General features: G+C 45.5%; 1 protein-coding gene across 1 annotated transcript in view; it reads left to right on the top strand.

Moving 5' to 3' along the window:
* Positions 1–14101, top strand: part of LOC112105762 (kelch domain-containing protein 4) — a 42960-nt gene that overhangs the window by 16827 nt on the left and 12032 nt on the right. Inside the window, exons 6-7 of the mRNA XM_024198680.3 lie at positions 3800–3892; positions 4745–4904. Of these exons, the coding sequence (XP_024054448.1) occupies positions 3800–3892; positions 4745–4904 (253 nt within the window). The remainder of the gene's footprint in view (positions 1–3799; positions 3893–4744; positions 4905–14101) is intronic.

Here is a 14101-nt window from a genome sequence, read left to right as displayed (position 1 = left end):
AAATATTTCAGGACAGCATTTTAGGAGCGATTGCTTAACACCCTTTACAAAGCAAGCTGGAGCAGTCCCCAGTGGCGCGACTGCTGCTGGAATCTTGTGTTTAGTTCAGGTGCCTGCAATCCAAGTATGTTGATACATTGGAGAAGGTTTAGAGAAGAGCCATGAGAATGATTAAAGGATTAGAGAAATGCCTAAGAGTGGTAGACTCAAAGAGCTCCATCATCTTAGCTTAACAAACAGAAAGTTAAGGGTTCACTTGATTACTCTGTAAGTATATATGTGGGGAACAAATATTTGATAATGGGCTCTTCAGTCTAGCAGAGAAAGGTCTAACACATCCACTGGCTGGAAGTTTGAAGCTAGACACATTCAGACTGGGAATAAGGTGTGCATTTTTAACAGCGAGCGTAATTAACCATCGGAACAATTTACCAAGGGTCCTGGTGGATTCTCCATCACTGACCATTGTAAAATCAAGACTGGATGTTCTTTTCTAAAAGATCTGCTCTAGGAATTTTTCAGGGGAAGTTCTATGGCTTGTGCTATACAGCAGGTAAGACTAGATCAGGGGTCGGCAACGTTTGGCACGTGGCTCGCCAGGGTAAGCACCCTAGCGGGCTAGGACAGTTTATTTACCTGCTGACGCGGCAGGTTCAGCCGATCGCGGCCCCCACTGGCCGCGGTTCACCGTCCTGGGCCAATGGGGGTGGCGGGAAGCCGCGGCCACCACATCCCTCGCCCGCGCCGCTTCCTGCCACCCTCATTGGCCTGGGATGTGTCTAGATTAGGTCCTGTTCTCCTGATAAAAGCATTGAGAATTTACAGCTCCCTCCCACCTGGCTGCATTGTGATATCAACCCCCATGAAACAAAGCTTTAATCATAGACTTGCTCAGCCTGTCTCTGAAATGTGTTTCTGGGCCACGAAGAGGATACAGTATTTTACATTATTGCCAGGATTCCTTGACCAGATTATGAAGTTTCCTATTTGGTGGTGTGAGTCGTGTTAAACCTTCTGTCTCTATAGACAGGTACATCTTTAGATGATTCTGAGCTTTTTCTTTTTAACCTTTCCAGGGTTTTATCTGAAAATTATGATAAAAATGGATTAAAAACTGAAAGTAAATCATGAGCTAAGAGCTGAGTGGGATTTCCCCACTCTTTATTTGTGTGTCGCCTTTTTAAGATTATAAACTCTTCAGACAAGAGAGTTTTCTTACTATGGTGCACTAAGTTTTCTAGCAAAAAATTCCCACTACCGGCGATGGTGGTACTAGTGTAGACAAGACTTCCGTAGCAGCTGATGTTTTTAACATTGCCCTGTCTAGACCTATTCTGGGCAGGGTTAGAGGACACAGTGGTTAAAACACCAGTGGCTCGTCTACTCTAATGCTCCTACTTTGGAGCTGCTCTGGTGGTAACAATGGTGGGAAACTTAGCTAAAAAACCATAGAATAGAGAGATCCCCTATGTCAGTGAAGTTTATAGAACATTATTGGTCTAGGGTTTAGAGGGGTGTTTGTGCTTATTCAAAGTGTTGTTTAACCCTTACAAAATATAAAAGATGGGTGAAATTTTCAATTTAAACTGATAAATTTTGCTCCATTGGGGTTAAATCTTGCCATCTTGTTAAATAATGCTGTATCTTGGTGAGCAGGGGAGAGATCTTAGCTCGAAGAGATCTTAACTCCTAAATGCAGAAATCCATTTGGGGACCAATTTATTTGAAAATCTCTCTGCAGTGCTGTTCTCTGTATCTCCCTTGGGATCTGCCTCTGATTTTGCAGATTCCCTTTGCAATTTAAATGGAAGAGAGTCATTCCCCCCCTCCCCCATACCTCGCTTTCTCCAGAGCCTTGTTTTGAGGTGGAGGAGGAGGGAGTTGAAGCCTGACATGAAGTTTCAGGATAAAAGTATTTTTTAAAATAAGGATTGTATCTTGGGAGGATTTTTGTTTTAAATCAAATGTTATAGAGTAGACATTCAAGGCCCTTTCCAGCAAGGTGCCTGCTGATTCCAGTAACCACGTTTTAGCATCTCTTTTGCATTCTAAATTGCAATTTTTAGGGAGGGGAAGAAAAATCTTCTGATCCAAAGCACAGCGAAGGTCAATGGGAGTCTTTCAGTTGACTTCACTGGGTTTTGGGTCAGGCTTCCAATTGGAATATTAATTGTTTGGAAAACATGGAGTTGATTGCACAGTTGCGTGTGCTTGTTTATTAAGCACAGTCATGAAAATCAATGAATAAGCTTTTTACCATTCAGAAATGGCAATTGGCTTCAGAGAGAACACTGACAGTAGAGACAGAGAATATCTATGGGTCCAAAATTGCCTTGAAAGCAGGTTTTATTTTATTGTAAACATTGATTTAAAACCCCTCTTAAAAAAATAAAAATAAAAAGGCACTATGCTCTGGGGAAATCTACTGGCAATTTCTTTATCAGAGAGAAAGAAAATAGTGATTTTAATGCATGATCAAACGGAAGATGCCTTTAACAACAAAAGCCTAGAAAACTGCACCTCCTCCTGCTAGAATAAAAATACATGAGAGCAATTTTAATTCATTTCTTACCTACACGCTACTCCTCAGATTGGGTTTTTTATTCTGACTAGTGTGAGATTGTCATTTTGAGGGGAATTTGGGGCTAATTTGCTCTTATCTGTGGAAATCTACCTTGGCTTTTTATAGCTATATAATGCCAATTGAAGGATAGCAATGGATTCTTTCAACCCTTGATAAACAAGTGGCTTGCAGTTCCGTATTCATTTAGGCGATGATCCTGCAAAGAGGCTCATGGGTTAACGTTATCTATTTGAGGAGTCCCATTGAGTTCAGTAGTGCTAATCACATACGTGTTCTCAGGACTGGTGCCTTAGCAGGGATTAATATGTGTAGAATTTACCTAGCGAGGCAAAGAACAAACAAGGAAATAAACTGGAAGTTTCCATATGAATTCATGCTGGGCCTCAAGCACAAAGCTGTATCTAGAGTCCCCCAAGTTTGGGAGTGTTGGTTCAGGCTGATTTCTAATGTGCCTATCAGTCAAATAAGGGTTCACGTCTGTTAATGTGGTAGATCTTTATTGTTCTTCAGAAAATGTTGCTTTCAGTTGGCTGGTTTCTTCCTACTGCTTTTGGGCATTGACAGATATCCCCCTGCTTATTTAATGTCTAAAATAATAATAACTCTTTGCACCGCTAGAGTGCCTTAATCTGAGGAATTCAAAGTGATTTACAAAAACACTATGTAAGCATCTCTGTTTTTCCTGTTAGACAGATATTATATCCTTAGTACAGGCTGATAAATTGAGGCAGAGAGGATAAGTGACTTGCCCAAGACTTCAGAGAGAAGTCAGTGTCAGAACCAGGACTAGCATTCAGGAGTTCCTGGCTCCCAGTCCTGCACTCAGATCGTTAGACCATGTTGTTTTCTCTGTCTTTCTCTCAATCGTGGGAGTTAGCTGCTATTCATTAAACTCTCCTGGAAAATTAGCTGCTTGAGTCATAATTGAGAAGGCTTCTAGATCTTGGGTAGCACAGAGACTAGATGACTTCATCACGAGGAACGAAACAATTACTGCAAAATACCTATTATGCAAACACTGAATGGTGCAAGAACACACATTTTTGCAAGAAAATGTACATTGTATTAAGGTAGCGAAATTCTCCGTGCTCTCCTTGCTGTTGGAAAAGAATCTGAATGAGCTCAGCGAACTGTTGCCAATATCTTTAAATAAGAACGAACTCTGAAGTCAGTAAAAGGAACCCTCACTGATCAGTGTAATTGCTTGCTTTTCAGGGTACCAGGGGGGCCCTCGGGAAGAAGTGGACACCGAATGGTAGCCTGCAAGAGACAGTTAATCGTCTTTGGAGGATTCCACGAGAGTGCCAGGTTGGTTGCTCCAGGATTCATAGATTTTAAGGTCAGAAGGCATCATGACAATCATGTAGTCTGACCTCCAGCATGACACAGGCCAGAGAATTTCCCCTCTTCGTTCCTGTATCAAGCCCAACGGTTTGTAGTTGAGCTAGAACATATCTTTTAGCCATCCAGTCCTGTTTTGAAGATCTCATGTGATCGAGAGTCCATCGCATTCCGCCGTCAATTATTTTGTTGGTTAATTACCATCACTGTTAAAGATTAAGACCGTATTTCCATTTGCCAAGCTTCAGCTTTCAGCTGCTGGATCTTGTTATGCCTTTGCCTGCTAGATTACAGAGCCCTTTACCGTCAGAAATCTTCTCCCCACGCAGGTACTTATAGACCATGATCAACCTCCTCTTTGATCAGCTAGATAAATTACATGAAGAATAGGGTGTTTTGAGTGTTGCACTCTTTTTTATTGGTTCAGGTGATCTCAAAAAAAGTAGTTAATGTATTAGCTCTTTTGTTGGGATTCTACTGTTTGCCTGGAGTTGCTGGGACTCCTTTGGAAGTAATGATTAATACAGAGCAGAGAATCTGGAAGAGGTTTTTGCCACCTGCTAAAGTAGCTTTGTCAACTGTACATGGGTGCTGTGCACTTGTAATTTTTGCCCTAGCAAATTCAAATTTTACACTGTACGTCATGTCATAAATTCATCGGCTGCAGAGGAAATGAACCTGCTTTTAAAAAGGTGAGGCCCACAAGGGGCTAAATTACTTGTCCACCTCTTCAGAGTGTCCCCATTGTGTCCCCGAAGTGACATTTTACCCTGTGCTAAATGGCAGTCTTTCATGGCAGTCTTTGTGTGCCCTAACTAGAGATTACGTGTATTACAACGATGTGTATGCCTTCAACCTGGACACTTTCACATGGACCAAGCTGTCTCCGTCAGGGACTGGCCCTGCTCCAAGGTCTGGCTGCCAAATGGCTACCACTCCAGAGGGCAATATAATCGTCTATGGTGGCTACTCCAAACAGGTAAGAGGTTCCTCTTGGTGAACTGGGGCAGTCAGAGGAAGGAGAGCCTGCTGGCTAGGGCCCTAGCCTAGAACTTGGGAGACCTGGGTTAATTCCCTGCTCTGCCTGTGTAGCCTTGAGCAAGTCACTTAGACTCTGTGTGCGTGAGTTCCCCATCTGTACAATGGGAATAATACCTATACCTATCTCATAGAGCTGGAAGGGACCCTGAAAGGTCATCGAGTCCAGCCCCCTGCCTTCACTAGCAGGACCAAGTACTGATTTTTCCCCAGATCCCAAAGTGGCCCCCTCAAGGATTGAACTCTCAATCCTGGGTTTAGCAGGCCAATGCTCAAACCACTGAGCTATCCCTCCCCCCAGCGCAGCCCTGGGGTGTTCAGTCGAAATACATTACAGATTGTGAGGTGCTCAGATATTACAGTAATGGGGCTCAGATAAGGACCTAAAGTAGGTAGATAAAAGATTGGAGATAAAGTCTCAGAGCATATGCCAGCCACTCACAGCCCTGAGTTCAGAAGAGACTTCCCCCACAGGCAGGTTATCCCATAATTGTCTACGCTAGCGTTTTTCCCACCTCCCTCTGAAGTATGTGGTACTGGCCACGGTTGGAGACAGGATACCGCAGTGGCTGGGACATGGGGTCTGACGGTCTGGCAGCTCCTGTGTTGTTTTCTGTAAATGAATGATGTGTTTTTCTGAGCCCAGGTTTGCTGGGCCTGGAGCCGTAGGATTCCAGAACCAAAGTTTGCTGATGGTGTCTGATAAATTCCAGTGTATTATCATTAAATAGAGTATCATCAGTGACTGTTGGCCAGTGTCTGATAAATGGTCTTTTCCTGCCTCGTATCGGTAACAACCAGCATCTGGGAGTTCACTGGCCCTTAACGGGTCATGTCTCAGTCTATTAGATACCCACACTGAAGACCACAGCTGCCAAAATTGGGGTTGGGGGACTTCGTAGCAGGCCGCAAGGCAGAACATAGGAGGCATCAGTACCAATATTTCCCATGATTTTTCAACTTGTGGCAGATGGGCTGTCCTTTCTTGAGAATACCCTCCGGCCCTGTCATGCCACCCCAAAGCGAATATAAATGCCCAGCCTGTGTCCAAGAATGTCTCGCCCTTCTGAACCCAGATAGGAAAGTGTTTCTGCTCAGCCCCATTGTCACTGAGGCAGCTGCATTCCAGCACGCATGGCAATAAGGCAGGAGCTGCCAGCCTGCGTGTCCTTTCTCGCACTACTGAAGGGGTTAAGGGAGCACAGCTAGTTTGCAAACTCAGTCAGCCAAAAGGAGACCTTTGATCAGCACCAGGCTTCCTTTGCACGGCTTCTTGCCTTGTTAATCAAGGTAATTTATACAGGCCAGCCCTTTTGACCATATGTCCTCATTGACCAAGTGTCCCTGTCTCCACGCTGGGAGGCAGGAAGTAAACGTTTCATTGGCAGCATTTGCAAAAGGCTCCTGCAAACGCTTTTAATGTTTATAATGCAGACGGTAGCAGCAGGATCTGGGTTTTATAACTCAGCAGAAAGGCATCTCTTCCAGCAGTGCAGCATCGGGGGAGGAGGATGCACTGTTCTTCCGATCTGAATAAATGAGCGAAGAAGAGAGGAAAAATATTCCATCTTTATATTTAGAAACATTTGTGCCTCCTCACGGCCCTGCACTCATGGCTGCATCTTCTCGGATGCACATTTGTTTAAGTAGTAATAGCAATATGGAAGGTTTTCCACCTGAATAGGCTTTGTCCTGCTCCTTGCTTTTCCTCCCCAATTGCTCTGAAGATTGGAGAGCCGCAAAACCTGCTTGTCAGATGTGGGGGTTCTGCAGGCCACTGGAGGCAGCTGGGATTGGGTTATGTGCTGCAGCCCATGGAAATTCAAGCTCGTGCGGTTTTTTGGTTACAATTGGCTGCTGTAATAAGCTGAGCTGCGTCGCAATGTTTCCGGGTTACTTTTCTTTTAGGAATTTGGCAGATGAATAGTGTTAGGAGCTGAGCGAGGATGTCTGGCTGAAATTCAACCTTCCTGGTTAAAGCCCAAACAGCTGGCCTTTGTGCAGGGCGCTAAGCAGGGATTCGAATAGAGTGCAGTTCCTCATGGACCCAAAGGACAGCTTTTAGACTAAAACAGTGGCAACTGCTGCTCTGCACACTATGGGCCGGTAAATCCAGAGGCCTCTCACGGCGCACACGGCCCTGTTCATGACTGTCATGGAACCCCTTTCTGTGTTGTCCAGAGGGGAGCGGAGACCATCCCTCTGCATGACTGATCTGCCTGCACATCCCTGTTCTGGGCTTAAGTGATACCTGGGGCCTTGCGTGTGTCCCCCAGAGCATGGGTGAGTTTCACACTTAGTGGGTAAATCCAAAGACCTGTTGTATCTTAGCTGCAAACTGTGACCCAGTGCACTGGACAGAATTAATTTGTTTGGCCTGTAGCTGCCAGGAGATGTCAAGGTGACAATTTTCAGACCTGTCCTGATAGTTTCATTTGCTGAGATGAGTAAAATTACAGCGAATGGTTGTTTAGTACTTGATATCTCTGCTGACAACTGATTATGGAGTTGAGTCTCTCTAGATTTGGTGTGAAGTCAATCAGCAAACTGTGCATTGTTTAGAATAATTTGAGTATAGGCTCCCAGAGACAATGAGAGGGGTGTGTGTGTGTGAAATGCTGTCCTGAGAACCAATGGCGTTGCTCAAAGCTGGACAAGCACCGAGCAAGACACGGTTCCTGCCTCAGCTACTGAAGGAGAGAGACTGCAGTGAAGAGAGCTATGAAAAAATTTAAGCTAGACAGAATGAGGCTCGGCAGCCTGCATGCGTAACAAGCCAAGTGACCAAATGGAGCTCCATTCATAAAGTCAGCTGGAGATTTTTCTTGGGGCCAAGGTCAGAGCTGGTGTAAATGGGTGCGATTTGCACGGCGGTCTCTGGGCCCAGTTCCAGCGTGGAGGTTACATAGGATGTTTCAAGAAAGCAAGTATCCATTGTAATAGCTTCTCCTTATTAGCGCTGTCTCCGAACAGCTCAGCCATGTGGCTTAGTAGGCATGGCTGGGGGGAAAACGATCTGACTCAGAACCAGCACGTTCACTGTTAAGGTTGGAGCTCCAGCCTTCTCTCTGCCCTCCAGGCTGCTATACCACCACACAAGCTTTGTGGAGCCCTAAGCGAAGTCACCTTATCTTTCATTTTCTCACGTTTGATCAGGAACGTTTCCCTCCCCAGAAGATCCTTTTCCCCGCCTCAGCTCGTCCACTTGTCCCACCCAGCCTGCCACGTGAGCTGGAAGGGCAGGCAGCAAGGGAGGGGAGGGAATTTGGTCTATGCCATGGGTTGCTGGTGTTAGCGTTAGATGGCATTTGGGCTGGAGGGCCAGTAGTGCATATTGTGCAGGGCCTTGGGATAGTACAGGGCCTGTGGGTTTAAAGCTGCCCCTACAGTGCAGGGAGCTGACCACACAGTTTTAGCCTTGATGATGAATCTTATTGCTGTTTTGATCCTAGCTGCAGCCTAAATGTTTGCTGTGGTGTGTGTATGATGCACAGCACCTGAAATGCACCTGTTGATCCTCACGACCAGTCTGTCAGGTAGCTAAGCAGTAAGTATTATGGGGACACTGAGCTAGAGAGGATGAAGTGACTTGTCCGAGGCCAGATAGGAGGTCAGTGGCAGAGCCAGGACTCGAACCCAAGGCTCTGGACTCTCAGCCCCCTGCTCCAACCCCTTGGCTCCTTCACTCCTGCTCCAAGACGAGTGAAGTGCAGATTGCACATGGCCAGCAGGTAAATAGTGAAAAGTAAATATAAATTTCAAAATTCTTTGAGCCTTACTAATCTACGATGTTATCAATAACACTGGGAACAATATACCTACTATATATCTTCACGTATCCCTCTATTCAGGTGTATTCTAGCAAATATTCTCTTTCATTTTCATGCACACTGAAAATAGCAGGGGCTACTTCTTTGGCTGCTGTCATCCTCATGCCTTGAAAAGTAACTTAAGGGGATCTTATCACCTATCTCTGGTTATCCAAAAAATCCCCTTGGATAATTTATATTCATTCTTCACCCACTGATCTTAGTTTTAAGACATTCCCATTTTTTTGGCTTTCTTTTTTTGTGTGTGTCAGAGAAAGAGAGCGCTGCAGCTACTGCATCTCGGGCTGTTTAAAGTAATGAGAGTGTGCTATTGCTAGGCAACCTTAGCAGAGTGTGCCTGACTAGAACTCTGAATGCAGCTGGGAGACGTCAGGAAGCTAATATTGTTACACCTCACCAGTGAAAATTGGCTAGAAACCGCATTAGGGCACCTTGTGGGAGAGAGATTTTTGAATGCACCGAAGTATGCCATAGTGCGTTTTAAGGGGTAGCTTTTTAAAAAGCAGATTTGGTTAGGCTCTCACTTGCTGAAATGCTTAGAGGGATGAAATGTGATTGTCATCAGTTGCTGAGTCTCATGAATATCAAAAGATTCTGTCCCGCATCCTGGCCAAGACTCCTGTGGGTTGAACTTTCAACAATGGTCTTTGATTTTGCACTTAAAATCAATTAAGACAGAGCTGAGTTTCAATGACTTGACTATAGAGTGCCCTGAATTCTTATCCCAGCTGTAAGCACTGTGACCAAGCCACTTAACCGCTCCGTGCCTCAGTTTCTCCTTCTGTCAAAGGGAGATGAAAAGCCTGACCTCCCTCCCACTCTAGGGCTGAGGTGAGTATTCATTAGTGAATGCTTGCAAAGAACTTTGAAATTGGAAAGGGCTCATGTTATTTATGAATTGTGGATGCAAACAATATAAGGTAGAGATCTAACACTCTGAGTTGTGCTTGCAAAACAAGGAATTGGATGCCAACATTATATAATGGTGTGGGTGGGAAATTAGAGTGAAGGTGGAAGCCCCTTTAAAAATGTGGACCTCTGTGTGATAAGGAAGGTGCTTAATATTGCCAGGTCAGAGGGTAACCGTATGTTTCTGTTGAATAATAGTGCTTTGTAATCTTGCTTGGTGTCTGCATTTCAACAGTGATTTGAAAGTGTGTGTGTGTGTGTGTGTGAGAGAGAGAGAGAGAGAGAGAGGCATCTCTTTGAAAACAAGGAATTGTAACTCCCACTCCACCTCATCGATTTTTTTCCCGTCCTTAAAGCATTATCATGTTTCATACACAGTGTGTTTACTACAGGGAGCCACACGGTTTTCAGGTGAGAAATAATGCAATTCTTCCTCCTAGCCCTTATGATACTGGAGCAGACAGCACTCGGAACACGTAATTTCCCCCCCACCCCCACTGTTCAGATTGCTGCGCTTAACAGCTGTGCTGTTAGCAGATCTATGCCCCTCATCATTATGTGCCCCTTACACGCGCGTGCACACACACTCTCTTGTGCCCCTATGTAAAAAAAAAAAAAAGCCAGAATATAGCTTGGATTGTAGGGAAAATAACAACATGAATCCTTTATTGTGATGAGATGCTGATGTGGACACTAACAGTGTTAATTGAATTGGTATTTGCCAGGTGTTTCCTGGAAGGGAACATTTTCTTTCTCTTGCTTTTTTTTGTTTTGTTTTTTTGCACTGGAGGCTCCTCTCAGGGAGATGGTTACTAGACTGTCCAAAGTGGAAAGCTCCCAGCTTTCTGTGTGCTGATACCTGCAGCACAGAGCTCCCCTAATTACACCCAAGAAATATACATCAAGTCAGAAATTTGCTGTGTGGCTTGTTTTGTTTGTTTTTTGTCTCTTAATAAGAGCCGATGTGGACATAAAGAGCTCCTGCTGTTTCCCTCTTTCTCCCAAGACACAAATGTCATTGATGTCTTAGAGTTTCTGCCCCCAGCATCCCAAAGCCCCTACCTCGCTCAGCTCAAGTTCTGCAGCAGGAATAATGGCTACTGTGTTTGGGTCTGGATGCTTGTTATATATAGAGCACTGCAGGCAACCGGGCACCACCCCAGAAGAGGAGAATACTTCCAGTGTAGTGTTTCCATTCAGTGCACCAACAAAATGCGGCACTTCTGGCAAATGATACAATTCCTGGTGTGCTGTCCAAGCGCCAGTGCATGTGGTAGGCAAGAGGTTTGGATGTCAAGTGTACACCTGTATTTCTTGGGAGACTTCTACTGTTGTGCTGAAATTCAAGGTAGGGGACACTAAGGCCTGCTGAATCCAGAGCATAGTGCATTTTTTGGACAGGAACACCTGGGAGCAACCAATTTCTTCATTCTCACGCAGGTATATGGGAGCAGGGGATGTAGTAGCAGACAAAACACTTGCTGTTCAGCATCTGGAACCAAGGTTCAAGTGTGTCTTGAGGAGCTGCATGAGTTTGTGGACAGGAGCTCATGCCCCATAACCACCCTGCGTGGGATTTTTCAGATCACTAACTCTGCTCCCATTGATGTCAGTGGTGAAACTCTCACCACAGAGTTGGCCTTGTGCTGAGTGCTTTGAAAATCTCAGCCCACGTGTAAATTGACATTGCCGGCTCTGAAGAGGCCAGGGGCTAGGTTGGGGCTGGAGACTGATCTGCCCCTCGCTGTTGGAACGGAGTGCCTCCCCTGGTCGCTGGGGCGTGGGAAGCTGTGAGAGGTTCAGCCGGCAACTGCTGTAAGACTCTGTAACATGTATGTAACAAAGCCGGATTGCAGTGAGCATCGCTATCTTTCCTTTCACCCTTAGGGACACTAATACTCACCCATAGTTTAAAAGATACAGACCCCGTGTAGAAATCAAGGCACCAGCGCTGTTTCCATTGGAGTCAATGGGAGCCGAATAGTGATCAAAGGCTGTTAGCACTTTTCTGCAGCCCAGGGACTCCTCTGGGCCTCTTTGGTGGGGTGGGATGCCATTTCCAACAAAAGTGGGAGAGGTGGCGAAATCCCAGTGTCCCAACAGCAGTGAGAATTCTCAGGACGGGAGCTAAAACAATGATTCTCTCACCCACATGCAGGGTGTTTTTCCCTAATACTTCAGGGAAGAACAGGGATGCATTGGGCTAAGATATCGCAGTTCAAGCTGTTCTCTTGGTTTAGAGCCCATTGATGTCAATGGAAAGACTTTCATTCATTTCGGTGGGATTCGCATCGGCTCCTTAGAGTCACATTCCGCCTACGGGTACGTGTGAGGCTCCTACTGAATTCAGCGGAAGCTGGTGTGGACAGACCTGAGGGCAGAATTTGGCCCTTTGGTTTTTAAAAACCTTCCTCCATCTTCCTTCAAGCAACCTGCCAGAGCTCATCCCACTGCTCCCACCAGCTGCCCTGAATCTCTCCAGAGATCCTTGCAGCCTCCCTGTGCACTCCATCTCCCATTTCAAACCTCAGCTGGAAATGTGTCCTGCCTCCCTTTCCTCTGTCTCTGCCTTTCTCTTTCCTCTCTCCCAATAGTTTAACATTTGACCCTATAACAATAATCATAATATAATATACTACACCTCTACCCCGATATAACGCAACCCCATATAACACAAATTCGGATATAACGCAGTAAAGCAGCGCTCCGGGGGGGCGGGACTGCGCACTCCGGCAGATCAAAGCAAGTTCAATATAACGCGGTTTCACCCATAACACGGTAAGATTTTTTGGCTCCCGAGGACAGCGTTATATCAAGGTAGAGGTGTATTATGAATGTATTATTATTATTGTAACTGTCTCATTGAACTCATGTACATACCTGTGTGAGGAACAAATATTTGATACTGGGCTTTTCAGTCTAGCAGAGAAAGGGGTAGCACAATCCAATGGCTGGAAATTGAAGCTAGACCAATTCAGACTGGAAATACGGTGTAGTTTTTAACAGTGAGGGTAATTAACCATTAGAACAATTTACCAAGAGTCATGGTGGATTCTCCATCGCTGGCAATTTTAAATCAAGACTGGATGCTTTTCTAAAAGATCTGCTGTAGGAGTTATTTGGGGGAAGTTCTCTTTCCTGTGTTATACACAAAGTCAGAGTATGATCACAATGGTCCCTCCTGGCCCTGGACTCTCTGAATCTGGGTATGTTTTGTACACAAGATGCTGTACGAGATGGAGTTGTGTTGTGTTCTCTGAGATGGGCCGGAGTCAACATCTGGGATCTGAACACTTCTGAATTTTGCACCAGACCATCCTGGCTTGGGCCCACTTCCCATTGCGCTTCCTGGATCCTGTTTGCAGAATGAATCTGTTGTGTGCAGAATGTTGAATGCCACCACTCCTGGGGGGACAAGAAGTGGGAGTTCCAACTGAAGGATGGGTGGCTAATGACATTATTAAGAGACCTCCCGCGGTGGCATTGCATACTGCTACCTTCAAATAACACATGTTGCTATGAGCACCGAAGTACAGGAATTCATAGGATAAGAAACAAAAGTGGGGGAGAGGAATGGCATTTAAAACCATGCATCTAATTACATCTGCTGAGGCATGGTCCTGCTCCCACTGTAGTCGGTGGGAGGTTTGCTGCTGCCTTCAGTAAGACCGGGATTGGGCCCCTTGTTTTATTCTGTTTAGCAGAGAAAGCTCATGCCAAACGCTTACAGTGACAGACGTAGTCAAGGTGCAGAAGGCTGTCCTCACCTCAGTTCCTGTTATAACTGGCCGTGGCCGTGTAGGGGACCTGAGTGATCGTGTGGGAATTGTGGCAACTGTAGTTAAGCATGACCTGGGAGAGCAATAACGGAAGTTCAGGGGAACTTGAACCATAATACTTTCAGCTTCTGCTGTGCCTTCTGATTCAGAATCCCAAAGTACCTTACAAACGCTAGTGAATTTAGGGTCATGACACCCCTGTGCAGTAGGTGTCATCGTCCCAATTTCACAGATGGGGAAACTGAGGCACGGAGCTTGTAACTTGCCTGAGGGTCTCTCAGGAAGTCGGTGGAATATCAGGAATAGATCTTGGGTTTCTTGATGCCACAGTAATGCCCTTCTTTCTCTCTTTATAAAATTTGTCACTACCACTTAAAGCTACTTCCTTCTCATCATCTCCGTCTTGCATGGCAACTGCCTCCCTGGGAAGAAAGTCATTGAGCAAGTTAGTTAAAGGCTGGGGTGCACAGATACTGGGCCTGATTGGCTACTGCCTTGCCCCTTGTGTTGTCAATTGCAGCTCTGCAAACTGGGTGTAAAGTGCTACTAGTCTGGTGCAGATGACTGCCAGGTGCAAGGCCGTGGAGAATCAGGTGTGTTGGGCCATTGCAATGTGTTTC

Source organism: Terrapene carolina, unplaced genomic scaffold (genome assembly GCF_002925995.2).
Source record: "Terrapene carolina triunguis isolate 2854851 unplaced genomic scaffold, T_m_triunguis-2.0 Scaffold33891, whole genome shotgun sequence".
Lineage (NCBI taxonomy): Eukaryota > Metazoa > Chordata > Testudines > Emydidae > Terrapene > Terrapene triunguis.
This window is presented reverse-complemented; position numbering and strand designations above follow the sequence as displayed.